The 13,577-nt window shown below is 41.8% G+C and overlaps 1 protein-coding gene across 6 annotated transcripts in view; it reads left to right on the top strand.

Moving 5' to 3' along the window:
- Positions 1-1,002: 1,002 nt before the first annotated feature.
- Positions 1,003-13,577, top strand: part of NOL4 (nucleolar protein 4) — a 198,256-nt gene continuing 185,681 nt past the window's right edge. For 2 of the 6 annotated variants that reach the window (XM_065053439.1, XM_021292056.2), the window contains exon 1: positions 1,003-1,577. In XM_065053439.1, the coding sequence (XP_064909511.1) occupies positions 1,368-1,577 (210 nt within the window). In that variant the 5' untranslated portion in view covers positions 1,003-1,367. Of the gene's footprint in view, positions 1,635-2,211; positions 2,465-13,577 lie in introns of those variants that run through there. The other 4 variants (XM_021292057.2, XM_021292055.2, XM_065053441.1 and 1 more) reach the window with 3 other exon arrangements.

Below are 13,577 nucleotides of genomic sequence, written 5' to 3'. Positions count from 1 at the left end.
CGGACATCTCCGGCGTGAACTGAAACTGTGGCAAAGGGAGGGGGAAAAAAAAATCAAGATTGCTTTTTTTTTTTTTCTTCTTCTTCCCCCTTTAAAAAAAGGGGGGTTTGCTCGGCATCCGCACGCAAACTTACTTGAATACCTTGTAGCCAGTTTAGCCCAGAGACCAAAGGATACCCCGCATCCGAGGAGTCCTACATGTGTGAGCACCATCGTTACACTGGCAGAGCGACCGAGGGCCGCCTCCTTTCCTTTACCAACATCCTCCTGGGACTGATCTCTCCTCTGGTCCAATATCCGAGCCTATCGCCTATATATCTGGTTTGCCTTTTTAATTTTTTTTTTCACCATCTGCTGGGATTGCTAAGTGAATAAATAGAGGAAAATTCCTAAAAGGGCATCTGAAAATTCACAGACCTCACAGACCATTTTTTTTTTTTTTATTTAAAAATATGTACTTAAAACGTGGATCGGATGTATTAGGCTTAGAAAATAGCAGGTAAGAACTTTCTTTCTTTCCCGTATCTTCATGCCCGGAGCGGGGATATCTAAAGCAAAGCCGCCCAGCCTTGGAATAAAGGGGGAGCAAAGAGACCAGTTTGCCCTTCAGTGCTTCCTCCATCCTGCGCGGCGGGGCGGCTTGGGGGAGAGGCACAGCCCGCCAGGACAGAGACAGCCTTTCGAGAAGGCAGGCGAGGGCTGCCGGGGCGGAGGAGGCTGGGCTTTTTTTTCCCTTCTTTCCTTTTTTTTTTTTTTTTAATTCACCTGCACTATCCAGGGTGAATCCGGGTGCAGCTGATGTATAGAAAAGAAGAAGGATCCGAGTAAATATTTTCTTTTCACTTCTCTAAGCCGAGGGATAGGATTTTAATTATTTATCCACTCGAACCCTCTCCGGGTAAGACGCTGCTGGAGCCAGTGGGATAGTCCTGCCTTGCACAATTATTAAAGAGACTGATCACGTACAGTGGAAGGATAAGAGGAGCCTCCATCAGACCCATTTTGCCTCCTGTGGAAAAAAAAAAAAAAAAAAAAAGGAGAACATTGCCACACTATTGAATTGATTGCTGCCCCCCTCACCCATCCCCCTCCCGGCCCCCCCACGCCCCCGAACCACCACAACAACAACAAAAAAAATCCGCTGGGATCTGCCTGCACCGGGACCTCCTTCGCTCCGGCTCGGAGGTGGATGCATTTTTCATGAGCGCTGGGTGAACAGGTGCAAAGTGCGGCGGGGCGGCCTGGCCCCGCACCCCGGCCCGCTTCGGGGCGGCGTGTGCGTGTGTCCGTGTGTGCGTGTGTGTCTGTGTGTCCGTGTGTGTGTGCGCCCCGGCGTGTGCATGTGTGCGTGTGTGTACTAGGAGATTATGGAGAGCAGCGACCGGGACATGTACCGCCAGTTTCAAGACTGGTGTCTCAGGACTTACGGGGACTCAGGAAAAACCAAGACGGTGACCCGTAAAAAATACGACCGGATCGTCCAGCTCCTGAACGGCTCCGAGTCGAGCTCCACGGATAATGCCAAATTCAAATTCTGGGTCAAATCTAAAGGCTTCCAGCTCGGCAACCCGGACGAGGTCAGTGGTGGTGCTGGAGGAGGGAAGCAAGTGCTGTACGTGCCAGTCAAAACCACGGTTAGTAGAGAATTGTCTTCCTTGTTCTATGTCGGCCGCTGCAGCCCGCTCCGGGAGCGAGAGGCACAGGGGGAGCCGCAGCCACAGTTGGCTCCTTCCTCCCTCTTCCCCCAAGTCATCATCACCATGTTGCGTTTGCCTGTCACATTATGCACCGCCGAGGTCTTTGTGGGTCCTTTTATTTAAAGCGATCGTGCGCACAACACACCCTGCCGGGTCGGTCTCGTTCTCCTCCTCGTCCTCCTCGTTTCCCCGTCCCCCCCTGGGCCGCCGCGGCGGGGTTGGGGTGGGCTATTGTCCCGCCGCCGCCGCTCCGGCCATTGTGCCGGGCCCCGCCGCCCCGGGCAGCGGCCCCCGCCGCCGGCGGGGCTGATCGATAGCGCACGGGGGTAGCCTTGCCTGGCACAAAGCCAAGCGTGGCACCGGGCGGTGATCTGGGGGGGGTTTCCCCGGGATATCAGTGTTTTTTTAAAAAAATATTATATATATATATATATTTAAATTATGATTATCGCGCAGCCCTTGAGCCGCCGAGCGGCACCAACGTGCCTGGCTGGCTGTGAAGCGCCGGCTGCGATAGGAACGGCGGCGAGGAGAGGGGAGGATGCTCAACAAAGGGTCCGCATGACGGAGGGCTGGGTGTTATTTTGTTCCTCTGGCTGGGCTTGCACGGGTCTCGCAGCCGTCAGGCTGAAAACTCGATTCGATGCTCCAGGGTAGCGGGGCAGCCCCCGGCAGGCGCTGGTCTGACAGCGGGAGAGCTATTATGCTTGGTGGTGGCAGAAGCGACAGATTTGCCTATTTAAGAAGATGGGGACTGTTGGCCGCAAGTAGGTTTTGCCTATTGAACTCTCTTAATGTATCATGATGCTTTCTTCTTATGCTCTGGGTCACGCAAGCTAAGCTGCTTTTGTCTGTGCCTGGGGCGGGCGGGGAGGGGGAGCCGAGAGAGGAAACCCGGCAATTAAAAATGTTCCTGCCTGGGCATTTGGCTTGGATGTGCAATACTCTCTTTGATGAGGTGTGGGGTTTTTTTTCTTTTTTCTTTTTTTTTTTTTTTTTTAATTATTACTATTCTTATTATTATTATTATTATTGGTGGCAGCTTTTTCTGACCTAACGGGAAGGTTGCGGGGTGGCGCAGCAAAGGGGGCTTCTTGGAAAGTATTCTGGGTTGGGTTGTGACGTAGGCTGCCAGGGAAATCTGCCTCTCTCTGCCTCACTGAAGTCACAAACCTGGGCATTCCCGGGGGCTGGCTTATGTTTGCCCCCTTGTCATCACCACTGTCCTGGTTGTGAGGAGGCAGAAGTGGGAAATTAATTTTAAGGAATTTACAAATATGAAGATTGAAAGTGAAAGAGAAGTGCTGCACAGAGTTTGCTCCCTCTCTATGGTTTTCATTCACCAAAGTGTTCTAGGTCCGCCTATAGATTCAGATTATGTGGCAGGTTTCTATTCTACAATTAGATGACTGATTGCTAATCTCTGACCCCAGCAGGTACTGTAGATATAATTTATAATGAAAACATTGTCTAAAGCAGAAGTCTCTAATTAGGTCAGTATTTTTTAATATCTCCTCTGCTTCTGGAATAATAATTTTTGGAGAGCCAGTAGGCATGATCTTTTATTCCTAAGAATATCCTTTTCACTGCAAGTTCAAAACGGTAGGCAAATTCAGTATTTTTAAAAATTGCATTGATGATGCTACTAAATAAAAAGGCTAACGTTAATTTTACAAGATGGAATCTAATAGTTAAGTGCTCTTCTGGGCCTCTGAAACACAAGACTCAATGATGATCAGCTTATCTATTTTCTGTCACCTTTGCTATGCTATGAGAGCCTGGAGTCCCACCTTGCATCCCCACTTCTATTTTATTTTCAGATCAAATCACAAAAAATGTTCTCATTTTTTTCCTCCAGACATTTCAGTCAGAGGTTGATTGCCTTGCTGGTCTTACCTTTGTTCACCTGGGGGAATCACCCTCAACTGTGAATGTCTCTATATTTCCCTATATACGTATTTATATTCATATAGAAGTAACTATCTTAAGCCGCCAAGCAGGCATCCTAATGAAATAAGAATGCCTGCCAATAAAATCAAGAATGAAAAGTTAGCACGACCTATCTGTAAGCAATTGCTGAATATCTATACATTATTTGAATAATGACATATAGACCATTATGGAAAAGGTCTTGCATGTAAATAAAATTTCCTCCTGCTGGCTAACATAACTCTGTTGTCCAACATCAATGAGAAAAGTTGATACTCATCACCCTCATACAACAGCCAGCTCTGAGAAACAAATATCACCCCCCTAACCCATGAATCTGGTGTCACTACCCCATCTCCAAAGGCAGAGGAGTATCTAAGTAGACCTGTGGGGCGGCAATGGTTTGTACAGGCTATTGCCAGGGCAAGGCCAGCCCCTGCCAGGTTCTGAAGGCTCTGAAACAACTCACGTGACACAATGGGGATGCAGCCCCTGGCCTGGAGAAAGCCAGTGGCAAAGCTCCTATTGACTTCAGGAAGGCCTGGGCTTTCACCCAGCCAGGAAAGACAAATTAGAGGGGAAGAGATTGGATTTTTAGCAGACCGCAATTGTTGATAAGCCTTAGAAGCCCATTGCCTCATTTCTTTAACTCTTACTAATTATTTAAGAGTTTATTAATTTATAGGGATTTAGAAAGGTCCCCACTGGTTGTACTTTTTTTTCTCCTCACTGTTATCCCGTACATTTGAGCTCGTCCAGTCCACAGAAAGAGCCACAAACAGTAACAGATCCGCAAATGGTGAATCCCTTCCTCATCTTCTCCTTTTTCTTGTCCATCACTTGATCTCACCATAGGTAAAAGTAATTTAAATTTAAAATTAATCACTGCTGGCAGCATGAGCACTCCCTCTGCAGTGACAGGATGGATGAAATTACAAGTTGGACTCTACAGTCACAAGCTGGTCAAAAATAAGCAAATATTCAAATACTTCATTAGGAATTATTCTCTCCTTGAAGCTTTAAGACTTGCTGCTCAGCTTTGCTGTCAGCCAGAGAGATTTGCTCCTGATGGTGCTGTAATCCACTGCTGCTGGTAATTAGACATCATTACTGCTGCGTTAAAGGGAAAGAGAGAAGGAGAGAGGACAGGCTGGGGCTAATTAACTACTTGATTCTAATGAAAGAAAGAGAGCCTGATAGCAACTGGGAGGTTGCACCGGAACAGGCTAGATGTACAACACAGACTTAATTGAAGCAGGGGTGTCTTGCACTCTCACAGTAGTTGAAGCTTGGTCTACTTTCATATTCTGTGGGCAGTAGCGCATGAGGTATCATTCATGTTTTCCCTTGCCTGGTTGGTAACTAGCTCAAAATCACAGCCCTCTCTTCAATATCAAGTTTAAGCATGCCAGCAAAGAGAATGCATAAATGATTATGTGCTGGCTTGATCTGTTTTACGTGTATGGTCTCCTCAAGAGCAACAGGAACAAATCAATTTCTGAATGTTCACATTCCTCTGTGGCCTAGGAGATATGCTTTTGGTCACCAAGCAACAACATCCCCTGCAAAACAGCCATTTTAGGTCCAGAGTGGGACAACCCACAGTAAGGCATTTCTATGTGCTACCCAGTGAGTTTCTCACTTACGCAACTTTTCAGGTTGCTACTGTTATCATGGTAGGTTTTCTTTAATTAAGCCCAAACTGCACTTTATGAAAATACTGAAATTATGGTATAAATCTGTTAGGCCAACAAATATGCCAAGTGACTGACAGTATCGACTTTTACTGGTTAGTACTCACAATCCATAAGGATGTGTGGAACTAACATTTCTAGTATAATATCTTTTCCAATTGTATACAGGATTTTTATGGTGGATTTTTTTCTGTGTATTTTCTTCATAGTTCTTTAACTGGAACTATTTATCAATTGACAATTTGGAATTTATTTTCACTGCTTTTCTTTGTCTTGCTTGATGTTGCCCTTAGACACAACTATGGCTCCTAAAATGGCTCTTGTTTTAAAAATAAGTTACAAAATAATGGCCCAAGCTGAATCGGCCCATTCTAATCAGAACTTTCCTTTAAAAAAGAAGGGCCAAGATGACTGCGGGATATGTCTCAAATATAGAATTTACACAGTATCAGCAAACTAACAGAATATAATCTTAAAGGCCAAGTTCAGATTGCTTTTATGTCATTATTAATTTGCAATGACTCCACTGACTTTATGAAACCACAGGCCTTATGTATGAATGTTTCTGTGTCTCCTTTTATATTTTCCAGTTGTAAGGATAGTGTGATCTTTCTTTCAGAAACCAAATTTTCTTCAGATTAGTTAAATGCGTAGATCCTCCAGGAGGATCCAATACCTCTTGGATTGCCGCTAGCAGACCAGTGAGGCTCTACAGGTGCAGGGCTGTACTACTGAATCTGATTACAGGATTTAGGGCTTAAAATTATAGGCCACTCAGTTCTATGGAACCGGCTGTATCACAGCCCACCTCTTGTTCTTTTAGTGATGAAGAATAGTAGATGGATTGATGAGTTTATAGTTTGTTTGATTTTATATAAATTACTTTGGTTATGAGCAATAGAAAAAACAGATCACAGTATAAATAACTTATATGTGAAAATATGATGCTTTAGATTATCTTACAGTTTAAATTTTTCATTATTTCAGGGCATTTTATAGCAATCTGAAGCTTGCTTCTTTGCATTTCTCCCCATTTCTTGTAGCCATCAATATAAAAAATAGAAGTTTGTCAAATATATATTGGTAGCTCTGTAGCCTGCTGAACTGCCAACACATAATGGCAGTAAGTGCCACAGAAAGGTGATGTTGAGGGTGAGCTGTAATTTATCCCAAGGTACAGTTCTGTGGTAGTTTACAGTCCTGTTAAATGCACCTTCCAGGCTCAGAAGCGGTGTTTGAGCCCTGCTGTACCCATGCCGTTTTAACTGCCCACCACATGTTCCTTAACCCCTGTTCAGGTCTGCGGAGCTTCGTATCCTCCCGTTACCCGCAGCCTCTGCCCTGCTGTTTGCAGACCTCCCGATGGACTCGGTGAAGGGGGATGCTGGTGAATCAGAGAGATGGTGCTGGAAAATGGTCATAGCAGATGGAAAAAAACTGGTTTATTTGGCAACTCTTAATGCAGGCATTCAATTAAGTGTTTGTGAATAAAGAGAATAACTCTATCCTGAAATTTAAAAATGTTAGAGCGGCCATATGTAAGATGCCATCTCTACATGCATGTGTGCGAGAGACAGGCAAAGGGAGACGAGGATCTGAGATTTCTTGGTAACAATGTTGACCTAGAATTTTCTGAAGAAACATGAGCCAAACAGAGCAAATTTTTAAAGCGGGAACGTTTTAAAGTGCTGCTTTGGTAAAGCTAGAAATGGTTATCATTACTTTAGAAACATTAAATAGAGTGTAGCAATACCATAATGAAACCTCCTGCTGACATATCCATCCAAGGCATATAACAAAGCAGGATGACAAATTCAGTGCTGTCCCCAGTAAAGGTGAGACTCATGGCTTGAAAGCCCAAACCTTTCCAGCGATCCAAAATAAAACCTCCCAGTTTAATTGTTGTGCTGCTGTGAGCCTTTGCTGAGAAGACCGAGGTGACAGGGAACTTGGTTCTTCAGTGTCTTTACCCTCAGCCTCTTGTCGGCGAAGCTGCGCTGGGTTCAGTCACGACGCAGCATGGTGGGGACTGCAGCTCAGGCACTTCAGCCCCGGTTTTCTTTAGAGGTACTGCAGGTTGTTTCTGTGGCTACAAAGCTACGTGAGCAGTGAGGAGTAAGCAGGCATTTGCCAGCAGGTTGGAGCTAAAGTGGGCTGATAGGCATCACTACAGCATAACTGGGCTTTTTCTGATGTTTTTATGGAGACTGTTTCTTTCCCTAACTTTTGGGGTGATCACTGTTGTTCTTGTTTAACCCTCTAGACAGACAGGAGACACAATCCAGGGAGACAACACACATATATACACAGAAAGACGCCATGCAGAGAGGGCTTATCATGAACACAGGCCCCTGTGAGAAGGCGGCTACTCCTAATGCTGGATGAATGTGGGAGTTAATGATTCAAATTTCATTTTACACTACAGAAATAAATTAAAATTGACTGACATTGAACTGTGAGTTTTGGTCTGCTGTGGATGGGAGACAACAAGCAGCTGTTGAGTTTGGTCTGAAGGAAGCTATTTGAGTCTTGATATTTCCCCATATGCAGGATACACCTGTTGAGAGTTTGCTGGTAAAAGAGGAACAAAACAAACAGGGCAAATGTTGAAGAGAGATATAAATAAGGTAGATGTGGAGAAAGATCATGAGACGGTGTGGCAGGGACCCTTATCCAGGAGTATCCTACCAGATTCTGCAGCCTCCCATGCACCACAGAGCATCACAGGAATCTTTTGTTCCTTGTTGAGTAGGTTGGCCCTGATCAACACAGCCTCCAAAATGAGTAGAGCTTTCCAGAACATAAAAGATGTTTTGATCTTGTATATGTCATTTTAAACCTGACAGAAGCCTCTCTGACTTCAGAAAACTCAGGAGATACTGGCTGGTGCATGAGAGTTGTTTGCACTGTCCCACAGCAGCAGTGAAAGTGATCCTGTAGCTTTCTTAAATTACCTTTTTGTTCTATTTAAATAGATGAGCCTCAAAACCTTACATTTCCACTGGCAAGGTGTTTTTTAAATGATTTATAAACATAAAATGTCCAGGTAGGCATTGCAAATATTCAGGAATAATTTGCTACAAGTTACAGCATTGAGCATTCCTGGATGCAAATGGATTTTCTTACCGATGATCAACTTTATTGCAGATAGTTGTGCAGGCTTCTAACTGCTTATTCAATAACTCTCTAAGCTGCAAAACCTGACACTTACTATGTGCATCTGCAGGGATTAAAGCTAGTTGATGAAATTGAATTGTAGGCTTTGAACCATTTAGTTGTATATGTGGATACTCTTCAACTTAAGGGGGTATCCGCAGGGAACATTTTACTTAATAAATCTGATCTATGTTAGAGTTAACCTCAAGTAAAGAATTTTTTCAGAAATAAATATTCTGTATAGACTTGGAAGGACAATTTTTATTAAATGGCCTACTTGAGCCTAGGATGAAACTCATTCAAGCTTTTTCACTTGAGAGCCTGTAATTAAGCTCCTCTGGGAAATGAAAGGTTATATACATTATATTGCCAGTAAGATCTGTGTGTCTGGAAGTTCTGTAAATTTTGTTGCCCCAAAGTTTTTTAATACAAGAAGACATGGATGTGATAACATTTTGACTGTACTTAAGAAAATTTAGGAGGTGAGATCTCTTGCACTTAAATGACTTATGACTCTAATTCACAATTTTTAAACACGCATATCTTATGATTGCTCTCTGTTGCCTCTAGACTTTAGCATACCACTACCAATACTGCCAGGTGGGCTTAGTAGAAAACTGTTGTTCAAAGCAGATTCAGAGCTGAAGTAACTGCCACTAAATGGTGACCCATCTATAGGGTAAAGCAGCATTGTGTTGGCATGTGGGAAATTAAACTTGTGGATGGACTAATGCTCACTACCCTGAGCTGACACAAGTCAAGTAACAAGCAAGTTGTTCTACAAGTATTTAGATACAATCAGAGAAGAACAGCACTGGTATGGGCAGAGATTTCAGCAGACAGGAAAGACAAGGAGCATAAAAAGGTTTCCCAGGACTTCGTTTTTCAGCATGTATCTTCTCTGCTGTGGGCGATGAGGAAATACCTGTCCTGCATGTATATTTTTCAGGTGATGAAACTGAGGAATGGTCGGAAACAGAGGAAAAAAAAAAGAGATGATGGCAAATCAAGGTATTAAATCGCAGTGTGTCGCTGGGACTAATACAAATCCAAGAAGAAAGAACTTAAGAACGAAGTAACTAAAATATTATTCAAATATATCACTTGCCACTATATATGTCAATAATACTGGAGGATGGCCAAAAATGTACTAGAAAGAGGAAAAAAAAAGGTGGTAAAGATAGTTCATAGAAATAACAGACCAGTGAACCATATTTCAACACCAGAAACAAAAATCAATACGAAAATCATTAAAAATGGGGTTGCTAAGTGTCAATATCAACTATACCTTGTTGCTGCAACTAGTTTGCATTTTGTAAGGGTTAATTATGTTCCTCTAACCTGTCATGTTCGAAAGGCTTTTAAATAATTTTCAGGTGAAAATTCGGTTCTGACTTCCTTTTGAAATGAAACCAATCTGATACTGATTTTACTAAAGCAGGGTTGAAACTTTGGCTATGATGACAAATTAAAGCTAGTGAAGAGTTGGGAAGCCATAGGAGGCATTTGCAAGCCATACAAATGCAGTCCAATGTGTGTATATAGACACATGCAAGTATATATGTATACATACATAAACATAAAACTTGGACAAATGAAGGGGTTTCAACACTGAACAGAAATGCAAATTAATTAGGTTGAACAAGTCAAGGAAGAATTGGGAGGGAAAATAGAAATAACTGTAACAAAGGGAAAAATGCAGAAATCATGGCAGGCAGAATTGCCTGTAGACCATTGCCAGATGTTTTACATTTTATGCCATTGCGACATTAGTTTTTTGAAAAGGAAAGGAAGAATTCAAGCTTTTCAATCACATTTAAAAGGTATAGAATTAGAGCATCTCAAGGGAAAATTTAGGAATAATTTCAAATAATAAGTGTATCTTCAATAAGCATAGCAGGGAAAACAAAAATCAGCATTAGGAAAAATACAGAGAATAATATTGAAAACTTATCCGTCTCATTAATTAAATGGTATGTCCTTGCCTTTAGTAACATGCTTAGTGTATTTACCTCACCTCTAAAAGGCTATGACAGATGAAAGGTCCAGAGAAGGTAACTAAGGTAATTAAAGCAAAGGGGTACTTACAAGAGGAATATATTTTAGTGGTTACAACACCCAGAAAGATTAACATTAAGTGAAAGTGCACAGTAGAAAACAGACATGTAAAGAGGTAGAAGCTGAAAGAAACGGTGTTGTGTATACGCTCGTGAACAGCAGAGAGAGAAAAATCACCAGCCACCCTTTTAAATTCTATCCTATGTTCTAAGACTTTTGACAACCATCTCAAAACGTAAATTCAAAGCTAGGGCATTGTTTTATAACCTGTAGTGTTGGGAATGGAAAGTCTGCCTTGCAGCCCCTAGAGAAACTCTGATTGAGCATCTACTGGGGTTAGTCACGTTCCAGCCCACACAGTCAACACAAGGAAAGACTTGTGGAGCATGGTGAAATCCCAGTATCTTCCCATCCCCTTCCCCTTTGTCCTGAATTTTACTATTGCTGGTGATCTGAGCCTTCATGCTCTTGTTTCATGAATAGATTATTAACTTTTAGGTGTGTGTTCTTAAGTTGGCTGAAGCTATAGCAGAGGAAAATAATCCAGTCATTATTGCACAATGCAACTGGATGCACTGTATTTTGTTTAGAGATTTATTTGTCTACTTACTAATTACTGAGCTCTGAAACGTCTTTCACAGATTCCCTTGGAGACCATGACTAGATGGTTCCTTGGTCAGTTTGACTGTAGCGGTTTCTGTGGCTTGTTGCTGTCATGATATTCCTTGTCCGAAAGAAAGAAGGAGATCATCAAGTTTCTGAGCTCTGGCACTATCCGATGCGGACCAGTGCATGAGATTACTGTGATTTACACAGAGCATTTGCAATGAGCCACCTCCATTTTCCAATTTACTCCCCTTGTGATGAGGATTAATGTGCTGTTTTCACCTCTGTATTAATGTCTACTTGTGCTAGATTTTTGTGTGTATATTTGTTGCAACTATTACCAAACCCTTACTAGGGTGGGAAGAAAAAGAGGAGCAGAATTACCAGAGAATTAATTGCAAATATGAGAGGCAATTAGCTCATTCAAATGATGACAATTTCTGGAAGATTTTGCTTTTGACCAGTCTCACCAGCAATTGTGGCATATATATAATTAGATGACCTGTCCCATTGCATTTCTCAAGAAACTACAACGGAAAAGAAAAAAGAATGTAAATTGCTCTTTTCTCCCTTAATCTAGACATAGCCATTTTTTTAATGACATCTTTTGATATCGTTTCTATTTTTATATTCTGAGAGTTCAGCAGAGCCCCACAGCCAGAGTTGCCATAATACTAAAGTATTTCATTTGTAGCAAGCAAACAGCTCAGCCTTCTTTTAATGAGTGCTGTATTCCAATTCCAGGCATCCGTCTAAAACCTGTTCTTCAGACAGATCACATCTATTTACCTCTTTTTGTCTCAGTTTGGGACTATGCAACAAGGAGATAAGGTAGTGAGTTGCACATGGATGCTGCAGCAAAAACCAGAACTTCTCAAAAAGACCTATATTGTAAACTCATTGGACTTTGGCCCTGCTTATTTGGAAAACCTACACAAATCCTCTGCTGTGTTTTACCATTGCACAAGGCCTGGTTATCATTGTTTTGGTGTAACTGGGAGATGAACTGGGCATATAATGAGCTTTCAAGGAGTTAAATTTGCATCAAAGCAAATAACAAAGCAATATAAAATAAGCTAGGTCTAGAGCTGAATAAAATTGGTTAAAATAAAACTACTTTCTTCCTTTTTAACTGACCTTTTATATCGCAAATTCTACTATTATTCTCTTTAAATCAGCTGAATTTTGGCAAGATACATCAGACTTTGGGGAAACTGTGGAACTGAAAAGATTGTTTTCCCTATATTCCTAATTGAAACCTCCATTTTCAACTTGAACCAAAAGGACTGCTTTCAAAAACTCAGTAGGAAAAAGCATTCTTAAATGGGAGAAAGCAGGTCAAATTTTATTAAGAGTAATGAGTAGAACATTTTAATTAATAGAATTCTAATGAACTATGTATTTTCTGCTACTTAGCATTGAACTTTAATGAATTTACAGGTAATTACCAGATTTTTTTTAGAAATGTAATTCTTAATAAATGTAAAGTCAGGAAAATTTTCACGTGTACAGACTTCAAGAATTTTAACAAATTTGCATTGTCACGGTTGCTGTAATTTGAAAGCAGGCAAATAAAGTACAATATAGATGGTTATATGAAAATATTTTAAAGTGCATTAGTACTTTGCTTAATAGCTCAAAAGAGTAAATGAACAGACCTACAAAAGAGCTGGAAAACTGTAGCTGTAGAAAGCTGGAAGGAGTCAAGCTGGTGAAATCATCAAGGCTTTGAAGGACCAGTTCTGTCATCCTAATTTGCAGTGGATGAAATCTCCTGGGACAGGACCAGCAGAAGGTCTGTGAATCATGTTTTTGGCACAAAGATTGTGCCCCTGTTTGGAAGACACAATGCAGTCCTTGGGTGGTGCTTAGGCTTTATCATGGCCAGTGCCCAGGGGAGGAGTCCACCCACAGACCATCCACCATGTGCACTCAATATCCCCATCAGTTGGTATCGGTGACTGGGCAGAGGTGACTGAATTCTCCATAGGATACATTCAGATGAAGGGTTTTTTTAATTAGTAAACAATAATTTACCTGTAACTGCTATCCAGGTTTTGCCACAGTGTATTCCAATGTGCTGGACCAGTGCTTCGTAAGTGTATAGGCATGTTTATAAAATGTGTAAGAATATCTAGAAGGGCTTAATTATAGGAAGGCCAAATTCAGCTGTAAAATAATACTAGGAGCACCCTGTTGCTTTGGTTATTATCTGCTGCAGTGCCAGAGTTGCACTAGTCACAATGCACTGTACAGACAGCTCTTCATTCTAGTAATCTACATATTCTGATTGTTTAGGGAGGGAAAAAAGAAACGTCCTTTAAATTCTCCTTATATTTAAGTTGCTTAAAAGTACATCTCTCATCCTTTCCCCTTCCCAACTAAACATATACAACACATGCACCTGTCCTCAGCTGAGGTTTTTGCTTGTTTTTAA

This window comes from Columba livia, chromosome 2, assembly GCF_036013475.1.
Source record: "Columba livia isolate bColLiv1 breed racing homer chromosome 2, bColLiv1.pat.W.v2, whole genome shotgun sequence".
Classification (NCBI taxonomy): domain Eukaryota; kingdom Metazoa; phylum Chordata; class Aves; order Columbiformes; family Columbidae; genus Columba; species Columba livia.
The sequence above is the reverse complement of the archived record's forward strand: the minus strand, read 5'-3'. Positions and strand labels throughout refer to the sequence as shown.